The sequence below is a fragment of the Phytophthora sojae genome (genome assembly GCF_000149755.1).
Source record: "Phytophthora sojae unplaced genomic scaffold PHYSOscaffold_21, whole genome shotgun sequence".
Taxonomy (NCBI): Eukaryota; Oomycota; class Peronosporomycetes; order Peronosporales; family Peronosporaceae; genus Phytophthora; species Phytophthora sojae.
Genome location: NW_009258135.1, coordinates 125,141 through 139,091, shown reverse-complemented (window position 1 = coordinate 139,091; position 13,951 = coordinate 125,141). Strand labels below are relative to the sequence as shown.

The 13,951-nt window shown below is 55.7% G+C and overlaps 9 protein-coding genes across 9 annotated transcripts; 6 read left to right on the top strand and 3 right to left on the bottom strand.

Moving 5' to 3' along the window:
• PHYSODRAFT_307994 (hypothetical protein) lies at positions 1 to 664 on the top strand (the record flags this gene model as incomplete). The annotated part of the gene is made up of 2 exons (XM_009541279.1): positions 1 to 310; positions 384 to 664. The coding sequence occupies 2 exons, from the start codon at positions 1 to 3 to the stop codon at positions 662 to 664; spliced, it is 591 nt and encodes a 196-aa protein (XP_009539574.1).
• Positions 665 to 1,119: 455 nt separating this feature from the next.
• Positions 1,120 to 1,986, bottom strand: PHYSODRAFT_289295 (hypothetical protein). The gene has a single exon (XM_009541278.1). It carries the CDS (start codon positions 1,950 to 1,952, stop codon positions 1,683 to 1,685), a length of 270 nt encoding a protein of 89 aa, XP_009539573.1. The 5' UTR covers positions 1,953 to 1,986; the 3' UTR covers positions 1,120 to 1,682.
• A 1,985-nt stretch (positions 1,987 to 3,971) lies between these two features.
• Positions 3,972 to 4,221, top strand: PHYSODRAFT_249218 (hypothetical protein; the record flags this gene model as incomplete). Its single annotated transcript, XM_009541277.1, has 1 exon — positions 3,972 to 4,221. A coding segment is annotated over one exon (250 nt), but the record flags the coding sequence as incomplete, so codon positions are not given.
• Positions 4,222 to 4,318: 97 nt separating this feature from the next.
• PHYSODRAFT_289293 (hypothetical protein) lies at positions 4,319 to 4,754 on the bottom strand. The gene has a single exon (XM_009541276.1). The coding sequence runs from the start codon at positions 4,672 to 4,674 to the stop codon at positions 4,504 to 4,506; it is 171 nt and encodes a 56-aa protein (XP_009539571.1). The 5' UTR covers positions 4,675 to 4,754; the 3' UTR covers positions 4,319 to 4,503.
• Positions 4,755 to 7,150: 2,396 nt separating this feature from the next.
• On the top strand, positions 7,151 to 7,821 carry PHYSODRAFT_342787 (hypothetical protein; the record flags this gene model as incomplete). Its single annotated transcript, XM_009541275.1, has 2 exons — positions 7,151 to 7,330; positions 7,366 to 7,821. The coding sequence occupies 2 exons, from the start codon at positions 7,151 to 7,153 to the stop codon at positions 7,819 to 7,821; spliced, it is 636 nt and encodes a 211-aa protein (XP_009539570.1).
• A 38-nt stretch (positions 7,822 to 7,859) lies between these two features.
• PHYSODRAFT_342786 (hypothetical protein) lies at positions 7,860 to 8,446 on the bottom strand (the record flags this gene model as incomplete). Its single annotated transcript, XM_009541274.1, has 2 exons — positions 7,860 to 8,165; positions 8,357 to 8,446. 2 exons carry the CDS (start codon positions 8,444 to 8,446, stop codon positions 7,860 to 7,862), a joined length of 396 nt encoding a protein of 131 aa, XP_009539569.1.
• A 299-nt stretch (positions 8,447 to 8,745) lies between these two features.
• PHYSODRAFT_342785 (hypothetical protein) lies at positions 8,746 to 10,221 on the top strand (the record flags this gene model as incomplete). The annotated part of the gene is made up of 4 exons (XM_009541273.1): positions 8,746 to 8,754; positions 8,880 to 9,677; positions 9,815 to 9,959; positions 10,019 to 10,221. The coding sequence occupies 4 exons, from the start codon at positions 8,746 to 8,748 to the stop codon at positions 10,219 to 10,221; spliced, it is 1,155 nt and encodes a 384-aa protein (XP_009539568.1).
• A 455-nt stretch (positions 10,222 to 10,676) lies between these two features.
• Positions 10,677 to 10,979, top strand: PHYSODRAFT_415154 (hypothetical protein; the record flags this gene model as incomplete). The annotated part of the gene is made up of 1 exon (XM_009541272.1): positions 10,677 to 10,979. A coding segment is annotated over one exon (303 nt), but the record flags the coding sequence as incomplete, so codon positions are not given.
• Positions 10,980 to 12,213: 1,234 nt separating this feature from the next.
• On the top strand, positions 12,214 to 12,807 carry PHYSODRAFT_415290 (hypothetical protein; the record flags this gene model as incomplete). Its single annotated transcript, XM_009541271.1, has 1 exon — positions 12,214 to 12,807. A coding segment is annotated over one exon (594 nt), but the record flags the coding sequence as incomplete, so codon positions are not given.
• Positions 12,808 to 13,951: the final 1,144 nt, after the last annotated feature.

Genomic DNA, 13,951 nt, shown 5'->3' with positions numbered 1-13,951 from the left:
ATGCACTGCCGCACGTCCGGCGTGACCGGCCACTACGCTAACAACGACGCTCACGCCTTGGATATCGCGCGGCGCTTTGTCAGCAACCTCAACTACCGCAAGCAGCCTTTCGTCACGCAGACGCCGGTCGAGGAGCCGCTGTACTCGCCGGACGAGCTTGGCGGCGTCATTCCTGTAGACTCCCGCAAGCCGTTTGACGTGAGGAAGGTCATTGCCCGCATCGTGGACGGCAGTCGTTTCGACGAGTTCAAGAAGGAGTACGGCCCCATCATGGTCACGGGCTTCGCGCGCTTGTACGGGAACCCAGTGGGTATTGTGGCCAACTATGACATCTTGTTCTCCGAGTTCTCCGTCAAGGCCGCTCACTTCATCGAGTTGTGCAGCCAGCGCGGGCTTTATGGTGGGTAAGAAGGCCGAGCACGGCGGTATCGCCAAGGACGGTGACATGATGGTAAAGGCCGTCTCGAACGATGTGCCCAAGATCACGTGCATCATTGGCGGGTCGTACGATGCAGGCAACTACGGTATGTGCGGTCGAGCGTTCTCGTCGCGCTTCCTGTACATGTGGCTGAACGCCCGCATCTCCGTCATGGGCGGAGAGCAGGCTGCCGGTGTGTTGGCAGAGATGCAGCGTGACAACTACGAGCGCCGCAAAGAGAACTGATCCGCCGAGGAGGAGGCAGCCTTCAAGCAGCACACTTTGAACAAGTACGAGCGCGAGAGCTTGGCGTACTACTCGACGGCCCGCATTTGGTACGACGGTATCATCGATCACCCAGTTCAACAAGCTCATCGACAAGGAGACGAAGCTCCTGCTGGACGAGGAGGCCAAGCGTGAGGAGAAGATCTGCCTTCACACGGAGCTGATGAACAACGCTGGCTACTGAGTCCTCGACTCGCTACATGAGCACTCAAAGGTGGAGGCGAGACTTCGGATCCAGCAGGCCGTGCGTACTGCCGACTTGCAGAAGTTGGTGTTTACTCAGGCACCGCGTGATCCACCAAGAGGAGCGTAACGACCGTGCTAAGGACCTGAATGGATCGTCGCGTCGGTAGAAGGGCGACAAGTCTGACATTAAGAGCGTCGGTGGTCTGCACGTGGACCAAGGAGTCTCCTTGAAGGAGACAGGTCGAGTACGTGTAGAAGCCGCAGGAGAAAGACGAGGAAAACAGCCATGGTAACGGATGAAATCTGATATAATGAAATTATGGGAAGTTTTCAATCTCGGCTAACATATACTTTATTATTACTTGAAGTACTTTATATATATAAGTATGGAGTTTCTTGGGTACGTTCCAACGCTTCGGACAGAGGAGGCATGGTTCCATCTTGAGGTAGATCGGCTCGTTGCACTTGCAGAATAAGACCTTGATCTCGTTAGCCAGGATGGCGGGGCGCTTCTGCATGATCAGGTTATGTTGCGCAGCGCCACGTACTGGATCTCAGGCTCCGCGGACAGCAGCGTGATGAGGGGCGGGGCCATCTCGGACAAGCTCCTCTCGATGTCCGCGTCCGAGACGTTCTCCAGGAACTTCATAATAACCTTCACAGCGGACAACACCACAGCCGAGTTGGCGTGCTGCAGTCTGGACGTGACGCATTCAATCATGTCCTCGGCTTCTTTGGCATATACCCAACCAGCGCGTCCAGCTCGAAAACCTGTCCCCACTCGTTGTACTCGTTAACCGCCGCGAGCAGCTTCTGCAGCACGGAGGGCCTGGTGACGCGTGCAGCGCTGGACGAGCGAGCGCGTACGGGCGTTCATCTCCGTCTTGAGCGCGAGCAGGTCGGCCGCGATGATCTTGACCTTCGTCTGGCGAGCCTCGGCCTCCAGGCACACGTACGCATCCTCCTGCTCGTAACAACTGTCCTCATCGCGCCACAGCTCGTTCTCGCCCTTCATGTTGACACGGCTGCTGGGCCAGCGCTTACGCTCCTTGGACAGCTTCATTCACTCATCGTCGACGGTGTTGCCTTCCTCCTCCAGGAGCTCCTGCTTCTTCTCCTGGATCTTGACGAACTGCGCGTGCAGGCCCATGAGCTCATGGGGCACGTTGTCCTTCTCGTCCTGGTGGCGCTGGGTCCACGCAGCGCCAGCGTCTGGCTGGTCCTGGTGGCGCGGTGTCCTCGCAGCTCCTTGGCGTCGCTTTGTCTTGCGCCGTCTTGGTTGTGCTGGAACGATAGCACAGGCTTTTTAGAAACGAAAGCAGTATAGAAACGCTGTACCATACATTTGGTACTAAAGGGTGCAACTGCCGGGGACCATCGACACGTCATCTGTGCAAGGTTTTTTGTTTGGATTTAACCTCGTTGATGCACTACGCGAGCTTTCATTTTGATTTTTTAAAAGCGGTATGGACCTGAAAGTGCTGGACGAGCTGCGCGCCAATCTACGCGCAGCCAGGAAAGACGCTCGAAACGCCCGGGCCGAGGCTAATACGATACGCGCCGAGGCCAAAAGAAGTATTCAGGAGATTAATGATCGACTTGAGGAGTCACGGGCAGAGATAGCCGCCGTAAGAGAAGATGGAAATCGTCGACTTGAGGAAGCTGATCGTCATCTTCGCCAACAGATCGCTGCTGCTCGCCAGGAGACTGCTGTTGCTCGTCAAGAGACTGCTGCTGTACGGGAGCAAGCTCAGCATCAGTTTGCAGAACATCGCCAAGAGATCGCTGCTGCGCGCCAAGAGGCTGCTGCTGCCCGTTCTTCTGATGCTCTCGCCGCTTCCCGTCACGAAGAGCTACTGACTGAAATTCGGAAGCTTAGAGAACTGCTGAACTGGAAGTCCCGGACGTCCACTCGCAATCCTCAGAAGACCGACCTGACGCACGAGTTCATTATTATGGCTGGACGCAAAAAACACATTGCCGACTCGAAGAAGGTGGAACACATCCCAAAGTACGACCCCGAAACAAGGAGAGCACGAGACCGCATCACCACAAACCAGACGCCAACGTTACGAGATGGTGAGTTCATTCGAATGAGCGTTTTGTCTCGTCAGACGAGAACGGCGGAGAGGGCGATCCGTGAGCATGAAAAGAATGGCGAGTTCCTGCTCCAGCGAGGGTACATGGCCAACGGCATCGATTTACGCCAGAATATTAAGGCTGCCGGCAAGCGCACATACAGTGAGGTAATAGATCTGGCGGGCAACGGCAAACGAAGGAGACGCACTCTTGTTAACTAATAATCAACCACTTTTTTAGAGAAACCGTCGGCGCAGTGGACGAAAGCGCATGAACAGTGATGCTCGCTACATCTACTGGTACGCGGGTTGCAATGGGTGGGTCGACATTTGGCACACGCTGATATTGCACATTCGCGAGGCGACCACGGGGGTCCCTTCGTTGCTGGATCAAGACGACTATGAGCGCTCTGCGCCGTGCTCTCGGTGAGTAACTAATGGGTAGTCAGCACAGGACATGGTTTGCTTGATGCCGTGTCCTTGACCACGCCTGAGAGGCTGCATACGTTGGAACGCAGGGACGGGAGGGATGACGATAGCGGCAGAAGTATGGCCTACAGCCTACAGTTCCTACCCGTGTTGGTTATGTTTTGAATTTCCAATTGATTTTTTTTACCACAAGACATGGGTACGGCATCTACATGTAGAACGCCACATTATAGTATAGGAAGATTTTTAAATGGGTTTTATGCAGAACAGGTCTTAGATTTGATCAGAGCGTACGTTTTCTTTGAACTTGTGGTTTGATCACATCTGTCATGCTTTGACGACGTAGGTCGCCTCACTCCACAACGAAACTGAGCGGAGCGACTGCCGTGGTGGCTGCTGGGAAGCCCAGCTCCCTCAGTCATCCAACCCCGCGACGGACCGAGCCGCCGCGGTGCCTGGGTTGCAGCCCAAGCGACCCCCGCTACGGAATCCGTCGATAGACGACCCCCAACGCTGTCCGCTCGACTCTCAAGACTGTTTGAGTGCCATCTCGGCTGGGCCAGCACTGCTCGCAGATACCCGTGTGCTGCGAGGTCCTGGTCGACTATTACGACGACCCGCGCAAGGTGAGCGCCGTGGACAAGAACGCCAAGGATGTGGGCACGGGCTCTGTGTGGGTACGCCCCTGCCTGCGGCGACGTGATGAAGCTGTACCTCCGTATGGACGAACACGACACCATTGTCGACTCGTTGTCCACGACAATCAGCTGCGGTGCGGTTGGGCGATTGTGTTCTCCTCGGTGACCACGGTTCAAGGGCAAGCGCGTGGAAGAGCTTCAAGATCAAGAACAAGAACATCGCGTCGGATCTGAAGCTGGCGCCCGTCAAGCTGCACTACAGCATGCTGATGAAGGACGCCAGCAAGATCAGCATTTCGGACTACCAAGCGCAGGTGGGGCGGACGGGCGGGCGTGTACTTCAGCATGAAGTCAGCTGTCTTGAGCCATGTCGTCTCCAACGACGAGTACGCGATCGACCGCCAGGAAGTGGCTTATGGCTTCGACGGGTCAACTCTGCCTCGCACCACGTGCAGCACGACATGCTGCGCTATGCAAGCTGTGCTATTTGGTGGTCGAAGACACGGAAAGTGACGTGGTGCTGAGGCAGACGCTGTCCGTCGCGGTAACTACAGGTGACGCGCCGACCGGCAGGCGAAGGCGCTCTAGATGCCCTGTGAGTGCGGAGCACGCCAAGTCCACGGAGATTATCCGGGTGCATTGCTGCTGTTCCTGCTGTTCAAATTCGCATAGCTCGCCGCTGCCGTGCTCCGAGTCGAGCGCCAACGCGCGCACTTTGGCCGTCACTGTGAGCGAGCCTGGCACCCACGTATCGATGCCCACGACACCCCTATGGTGCGCGTCAGGCGGTGCGTGATGTGCACGCGGAGCCCAACGAGGTGTGCGCGCAGTCGGAGAGCCCGGCTCGGACGGCTCGAATACGCGCAAGCGCTGCTGCTGCTGCTGCTGGTCCTGCTTCTGCTGCTGGTCGGCCAGGGTTGTTCACAGTGCAGCGTCTTAGCTTCGGAGAGGTTGTTACCTTGCTGCGGCTGTGGTACCTCGCTACGAATTGAAGCGCTTTTTTCTTCCAGCCAAGCAGGAGTGAGGCTTGTCTTGTGGGCCACAAGACCACAAGTTGTAGGCTAGCTAGACTACACAATTCTAAAGTATATGTACCACATACATGCTGTGGTAGTAGGTAAACTAAGTTAACGAGTTGTGTGTCAGTTACCTGTGGAGTATCGATGTTGAGAGTGTGAAAGGAAACCACTGGTTTCAAACCAGCCCAAGTGTGCGCAGCGCACCGTGCACTGCTTTGACTGAAAGGCACCTACGGTACTCAGTGTACAGTGCAGTAGTCGCGAATGGGATACAATTGAGCACCACCCATAGAAGCATGAACAGCGTGTGCTATTGCAGCTAATGAATCTTGCTGTCAAGAGAAGTTGGGAAGGGAGGCATGTTTGATTAGTAGCTGATAGTACAAGTAGCAGTAGTGGCAATGATTTTGAACACAACCCAATGCCAAATACCTCATGCACACCTCTCCACCTAGAGAGAGCACAACGAAGTGTTGCTAGAACAGGAAGCCGAACGGGGCACACGCGCTGAGGAACTAAGTCATGTCATGATCCTAAGCTGTGAATGTTTGGCTCAGGTCTTTCGTTTTGGTCTCACAATCAGCATGTTCAAATCCTGGACCTGATCTGCATACTAAATGCAGTGAAGAAGCGCAGATTGTTTTTTTTTACTTCAACATTGCTTTTGAAGACGAGCTTTGGCCATGCGTTGGCTTTCGTGGGATAACTAGCCTTTTGTGCGGTAAATGATCTGTGCGGTAAAGCTATTCATATGACTCATTCCTCGATTTTCTTCAGAAGCCGCACCCAGTCGTCCTACGGTCGAGTTTCTCGTGGTCGGGAGGGGGCAGGGAGGTGCCCGGGTGGAAACCTTGCGTGTAGCTCTGAGTTCGTCGCGAGTGGCTGCTGCTGGTGGTGGTGTGGCCGCTGCCGACGGCACTTTTGCTGAAGACTGGCTTGAACCGCCCGGACTCGCGCAGGATGTCCGAGTAGTAGTCGAGCTCTTCCTGGTTCCACTGCATATCCCTCGCGTTAGCGGCGCTTGCTCGCTCGACGAACGAGGCCAGACCATCGAGGTTCTCTGGTAGATCTGGAGGGGCCGGAAGCCACGCGTCCGAGTTGACTTGGGAGAAGTCGTGCGAGTGCGGGGACGACGACGAACTGCTGCTGCTCTGCTGGAAACCTGAATAGCTGGAGGTTGACACGTAATTGGAGCCGCCGGGCAATTCGTTCAGACTGCAGACGTAGAACTTCTACGATACGACTCGTATTGTGGGTCAGCTTGGAATCGGGTGGTGCTGACGACGGCGAACCAGACCTGCACGTCGCTGACGGACGAGTCGATATGGCTTGCTCAGCCGGTTGGGCTGGTGGTGGCGAGTGATTTTCGCGCAATGTTGTCGAGTCTCGAGAATGACCAGCTTGCCTGGAACTTGCTGGCTTTGGAGGGTTCCGCGTGAGTGTGGTTGGCTCATGTTCGTCGATATCCCAGACGTTTCTGGTTTCGGATTCACCTTGTTGAGCTTTTGTCTTGCATTGCCAAGCTGCAGACTTCAACCCAAAGAACTTGTAGAAGGCCCCACACGAGTTGAAGGGGAGACTATGGAGTACGCGCATCTGATCTGGTGTAGACTCTTCAATTGAACTTCGATTGATTGGGCCAATGCTACGCTACGGGGGCCTGTCGACGCTTCTGCTTGGTGGAGTTGTGGTGTGGTTACTACAGAAGCTGAGCACTTTGGTTGGTTGCTCAACTGAGAATGGACGAGTTGACACGCACTGGCGCATGGTCGCCAACTGAATCGGTGGGTTGTGCTTGTGACTTGCACGCTCGGGTGTTCCCGTCCGCGTGGTGTTCACTGGCGCCAACGCAAGGCAGACAATGGCAGTCCATGCTTCAAGGAGGTGTCAGTCGATGAACATTGAGCTGGTGCCTCAAGCCGCCAGGCGCTTCGATGCCGCGAGTATTGGTTGGTGGGGGCAACGGTACACCTCGACAGGCATGGCGTGGTCTGATAACGACGCAGGAATAGCGTTGAACCAGCATAGTCGTCGCTGTGGCTGCACGTCAACCGGAACGGGTGGTGGGGGCTTGCCAGGAGAAGCCTCTGCGACTGGATGAAGTCATTTCGGAATCGGCGCCGTCGACGACAAGACATCAAGCCCGGCCAGCCGCTCAAGTCGCGTTCAAGCCCTGCGATGGCCGCGCTGTTGTGCCAAGTGCTGCCTCGACCACTCTCCGACGACAGTAAGTACTGCGTCGATGCGTCTCTCTCTCCTGTGCTGCCACAGATGAAGGTCGAACTAATCGACACCGTTGCTCTGCTGTGCAGCATGAAACCGATCCGGTCAAGGTGGGCGACATGGTGCTGCTGCCGGACGGCCTCATCCGCCTCACGTGCACGGCCGTGGGCCAGGGCGAGATCACGTGCCAGATCAAGAAGACAGAGGAGATCGGCAGTCCCAGAGGCGTGAACCTGCTCGGTCTCGTAGTGGAACTACCGGCGCTGTTGGAGAAGGACACCCGCGACCTGGACTGGGGCGTGGAGCACGACATCGACTTCGTCGCGGCGTCCTTCATCCGCAAGGCCAGTGAAGTACAAGAGATCCGCCCGTTCATTCGTAGACGAGTGCACTGGCCGCTCGAGCCCAAGTTCGTCGCGCCCAAGAACTCTTCAAGGTGGAGAGCCTGGAGGGCGTGCAGAACTTCAAGAAGATCCTCGAGGCCTCGCAATGTGCCGTTCCTGCTTACGAATATGATCATCGACCGCTCCCGGAGCGGTCGATGATCGTATTCTTGTCCGTCCATCTGATCTGGTTGGCTCCTCTAGATGCCGTCATTGTAGCCGTAGCCGTCGTAGCCGTAGCCGTCGTAGCCGTATCCGGGGCCGTACACGCCCACACCAGGGCCGTAGACGCCCAGACCACCCACGCCGATGTCTGCAACACCGGGGACGCCAACGCCAACGAACGGGCCGCCGACCAGCGTCTGGGCCACTTGCACCTCTGCCTTGACTCTGGTTGAGAGGACCACGGCGGCGATGCACTTGAAGAAGATCTTGGTGCTGCTGAGCATGGTGATTGTAGACGGAAAACTGGGCCGGGGTCCGAAGAGCTTGTCGAAGAGGGTCAGCTAGTGGAGAGTCGCCTCGCGTGTTTTGTTAACGCTCGAGGGTGAATCGAAGAATGAGGCATGAGCTCAGGAGCGCGTTGGCCGACTCGACACACAGGTAGCAGCCGAAAAGCCGCGCAGAGGTGCTGCCAACGAAAAGCTCGTGCAGAACGCGGCATGGTACGGTATCTATTGACGATGACTATGTTGACCATCTTGTCAGCGTAGAGCTCGTGCTGTTCACCAGGGCTCCCCGAGTTGACGGATGTCGGTGATTTGTGGGGTCGGTTCATCTGATTCATTTCCTCGATTTGAAGTCAATTTCAACTTACGGCATACACAGTTCAGTACAAATGGAGACCAAGAAAGAAGGTAATACAAAAGCACCTACTTGGAGTAGATTCGACGTCCCCCCTTCAGCACGGACTAACGCAATGCACCGTCATCGTAACACAGTGAAGATGTATTACACGCAGTGTCAATTGTCCCCAACTCATATTGATGGTTGTTGCTGCATTAAATTAACCGACCGGCACATGTACATGTATATTATACATGTACAGTATTTCGAAAACTCCAAAGTCAGTGCTGCAAAATGGCAATGGCAATGGTAACGGCAGTAATCTGGGCCAAGAGCACCAGAACACTTCGTCATCCCCACCACCCTCGCCTCCCACAGCTAATTCGCAAACTCCTGCTTTTTTTGTGATCGATGGCTGGCGTATCCGTTGCCAGGATCGTACTACCCAACGCGTGCGCTATTTGAGACGAGTTTCCGAGGTTGAGGCCTTCATCGAGCAGTTCTACGCGCATTGCGTTGCGCTGGAAATCGCCGATCGAGTGCGGATGTGTGCGGATGAGCCGCGCGATGTGGCCGTATTTCACGAACAGCTTCGCTTCATGCAGCGCCTGGCGCCCAATTTCCGCATCAAGCTGGCAGTGAACCATTCCGAGTTTTTCTCTCCGGCTTACGCGCCGCCTCAAGTGGCCGACTACGTCCCGCTGCTACCACTGGCATGCGCTGATCTGGAGGTAACGCGACGTCTGGCTAATGATGCTCGCGCCCGTGGAGGCCATGTCTGCTGGTACGTCTGCTGCGGACCAGCGCTCCCCAACCAATTCGTATCGTCGCCACTGGTGGAAGGCGAGCTCGTCAGGTACCTCACATTCTTCTTCGAGCTTGACGGATTCCTGCGGTGGAACTACTGCCTCTGGCCATCCAGACCCTGGGACGACCTTCGATGGCGCGCTCCGATGTGGAAGGTCGTCGACATGTATTTCGTGCTTCCAGGTCGTGATGGTTGGTCCGTCGAGACGCTTCACCTCGAGTCTTTGCGGTTTGCTGGCCAAGCCTTCAAGCTGCTGGTCCTCGCCCAAGTAAAGCTAGCTCCAACTCAGATGCAGCAATTGCAGCGCACGGTGGCGGAGCAGATCCTGCGGTCAAGCGACTTGGAAGAGTTTGGCCGTTGTGGGGACCGAGCCCGTGAAGATCTGTACTCGCTGAACCCACTGGACTACCAATCTGATAACAACGTTCTGCAGTTGAACCACTGAAGTCTGCTTCCAGGCTGCACGACAACGACAACGGGTGGTGTGGGGGCTTGCGAGCAGAAGTAGCTCAGACACCGACACGGAGCGGATGAGGATCACTCCGAAATCGCCGACATCAGCGACACATCCAGCCCAGCCAGCACCGTTTCCACCATCCTGCGGGGGCGCGCGGACGAGAGGTCTGCGCGGGCGCCAACTTCGTGCATGTCGAGCGCGACGAAGACAAGCTAAAGCTATGCACCGGGCTGCACGCCCACGGCCAAAGTACTGGACAGCAGAAGTTCAAGTTGGAGAATCGCAAGACACTGGCGCGGACCCGACAGTGAAGCTCCATGGCACGGCTGAAGGAGACTGGCGACGCCTCCGACTCGGTCGCCGACAAGCAAGCTGGTGCACAGCAGACAGCGTCAAGATCCAGTTCGGCTCGCCCAAGCCGGACGTCGAGATGACCGTGCCCGTCACCACCACCAAGTTCAGCGTGTCGCTCATGGTCGTAGTCACCGCCGCAAGCTACACGGCCCATTAGCGATCGCAAGTCCGCGGCCACGAAGTCGTCACCGAAATGCAGTCGGCAGTTGGCTCTGAGGTCACGGCCTCATGTATCGTAGCTTCTAATCCGATAATACATAGTGTCAGAACGTTATGCGCTAGTTCTGTTAGCGTTTTGCTACAGCTCGCCCAGTCAACTGAAAGCTGGTGTAGCTTCGGTGTGCTTGCTCTCAGAGACTGCTGCTAACGCCTCGATAACATGCTGCGGGCGTACCAGGCCCTGCACAGTGCATAATTTGCTGATGCAATACATGCACATAGCATAGCATTAGGGACATGCACATTTCACTTGCGTTTAGTATGCACGAAGTTGAAGTTTGCGAGACAGATAGATGTGGATACATTTGTGTATTGTACATGAATGGCACGCCCCCCCAATCTTTCCGACAAGCAGGACGGTGGCGTCAATTAAAGAGCTTGATCATTAAACCACTTCTCGAGAAATTTGGCGCACTATCAGGCCTCCAAGTGCAGCCTCAAAAGAGTGTCCTGATCGGTATTAACACAGCGAAGGCTCCAGCACGCTGGCAGGGGTTTCCAGTATTAGCACCCACAGCGACAACCCGGCAACTGGGATACTGGGTCGGCAACCATGACACCAACGAGCTCAACTGGACCATTCGCATTGAGAGCATTCAACGACGACTTCGCATCGCAGCTACCATGGGAAACTCTATCACCCAGAGAGTAACCCTTTTCAATGCGATTGCACTTCCAGCGATCCTCTACATGGGGAAGTAGTTTATACCGTCAAAGGAAATGCTGCGAGAACTTACGAGGCTGCAGAAGGGATTCATATGGGCGGCTACCACAAGAACGGAACCCGTAAGTCACAAGTTAAACCCAGCTCTCGTCTACACCCCGCATCAATACGGGGCCTCGGGCTTCAGGATATCGCGACCGCACTTACGGTCGCACGGAGCAACTTGGCGGACACATGGCTCCACTCTGCGGATGATGTCTACTTCGCAGCATGGCATGCATTGGTGCACCCCGAGCAACAACGGTTGGGTAATCTTGAGTCTTGAGAGGTCGTCCTTTGGCGTCTAGGATGCAAGCGTTGTTGTCCCATGGCGCATTCAGCATGAAATCTGCATGGACCGGTGGATTGGCTTGCCATGGTGCATCACTTGTTTCTACGAGCACCTCTGCTGAGTCTTCTCCTATCCAACAGCAATTGGAGACTTCCGGCCCGGATGACAGCGAGTTTGTAAGTCTGGTCAGTGTCTCCGTGGACGGAACTAAAAGCCGTGAGTGCACTTCACAAAGCTCAAGTTTTCCGAGCTGTTACGCTGAAATCTGTGGTTGTCCAGACCGTTCCCGCAGTGCTGCCGCGATCATGGCCGGTGATGTAGGTCGGAAAGCACAGCATAAAGCTGATCGGGACATCAGCATCATGCTTCCAAGTGGACGCAGCTCAGGATCGACCGCAGGAACCCTCATCAGACCAGCCCGAACGACAAGCAGAAAGCTCCAACATGTACTTGATTGGTGCAAGATCATCGTACATAACATTCCATGGAACTACTGGGCCATTCCTGATCGACAATTGCGGCTTCTGGAACTCCCCACGCTCTTTCTGGACTGGGCTTGGAATATTTCTTCCAGCAGCAGCTTAGTAACTGCATCATACACTACTGGAGGAGCCATACGACCAGCGCTAACACTCCAGCGGAACACGGACGGACGGACCTGGCATATAGCAACCACCGCCGCGGGCATTGAGGCCTCGGCGGATATTGCCGCTCTTAAAGCGTGGGAGCGAATGAGAGGACTGGTGCTACATCCGACGCCACGCACCGCACTTTACCCATGGGAGGTGCCAACAAATACCCGAGGCCTCTTGGTCACTGCAGCACTCCGCAAGCAGCGCTCCAGAACAATACGACTCAAACTGCTACACCCGCTGCAGCCTATCCTTGACAAGCTCCTCTGGAGACAGCAACACTCTACGTGGGGCAAAGCTGCTCTGCAACAGAGCCCCACCCAGCTCTGGCAATCGCGAGGACTTTTCACGGAGTATCAATGCTGGACTATTTACCGTATCACAATCGGAGAGCTCAACCTCTTCCACTCAGGATGGCCAATGCATCGTGATTGTCCAGAACCCACGTGCTCATGCCAAGCCGAAACAATCGATCACATCGTATGGACTTGCGAGAAGGCCCAACTAGCTTGGCAACGCTGGGTTTCGAAGTGGCTCGGCAGAGCATGTCCACTCAGCGAAATGACAAAACTTCAAGCAGCACTTGCAACGCGAACAGCTCCAGGCACGACCCATGACTTTTTAGCACACGCACAACACTGTATACCAGCCTGGACACCCCACCACGATGAAGCAATGACGACGATATGGCGGGTCTGGGCCACAGTGACTCCTGTTTTGCTGTGGCGCCTGAGAAACGATGCTGTCTTCAACAATGAACGAACTTCCCCGAGTGACACCAGCGCTGCAGTCTGGTCAGCAGGAATCTACCAACTGCAAGCAATTGGAGCGGCCTGGAAGAAATCGAACAAGACCCGAATCAAGGCATGGTGTTTAGAAACATGCTTAAGCATTTTGACGACAGTGGACACCAGCACTGGGACGCCAGCCATCGAGCATTGGCTGCTACGATGTGCAATTAGCACACCGAAGCAAGCAACCGCAGGCGGAGGGTGGATCCTGTATCAGCAACTGCGGGACGGGTTCTGGGCAGTCCACAGAGCAGGCAGTATGGGAACGCAACTGGTAACTCCAGTCGAGAGAACACACGACAGGTCATCATCCAGGCACTCCAGGAACTCCTCCACGTCGCCACACCCGCAACCACCTACGTTCGCATAGAAGGTCACATGAACATTATCGGAGTCCAAGCGCGATGTACTCCACGGAAGACGGACACCACTCACCCAGACTCGCTTGCAGAGCTCCTCGGCCAGCTCTTCAGCGTGCATTGGGGCAAACCACCACTACAGCAGCTGCGCCCAGCGACTCTTCTGGCGAAGATCCGAACGACCACGACCTACGACTTCCGATGCATGACACCAGAGGCAGCGCTCACACCGCTACGAACGGCAAGGGATCTTCAACCTTGCTTTGCCACCCCCACCAGACAGCCGGTCGGATCAATCCAGTCACGACATATTGCATATCAGGCTACTATAGGACAAAAATAACCCTCAAATAGAGCCTTAACTCCCCCCCTCCGACAAGCAGGACGGACGCCATCGGCTCGAATGGTCAGGTCGATGAGGGCAGCGCAAGGAGCGACACCTGCAGTCCGCGCTGCTGCGAGCGAGTGAGCAAGAGCATGGACAACAGGCGTGCGACCACTGACTGACTGCCCGACCGACTGACTGCCCGACCGACTGACTGCCCGAAAGAATCGGCCATTTCTTCTTCACTACGTTAGTGAAGAAATGGCCGAATCTTTCTTCGAGGTGCTGCCGGGTGGGTGGGTCACTGCTATTGCTGTCGGTCCTGCTGCCCGACGACCGCCATCCAATGGCATGCGGCGGGCCCAGACGAACCGAGCCGAGCCGAGCCTCCCCCCGACTGTGTCGGCCCGGATTGACGCCCGGGCGCACGGCTACGGCAGCAAAAGATCACATTGGACGGGGAAATCTTCCTGTTTAGCAGAAAATGGCTCGAAACCCCGCCATATCTGCTGCTTCAGATGCCAGAGTCTCACAAACTACCAGGTTTTAGCGCAGGATTGCTGAGA

Coding starts and splice junctions, on each gene's coding strand:
- PHYSODRAFT_289295 (XM_009541278.1), bottom strand. CDS start 1,952: ATGAAGCTGTCCAAGGAGCGTAAGCGCTGGCCCAGCAGCCGTGTCAAC.
- PHYSODRAFT_289293 (XM_009541276.1), bottom strand. CDS start 4,674: ATGCACCCGGATAATCTCCGTGGACTTGGCGTGCTCCGCACTCACAGG.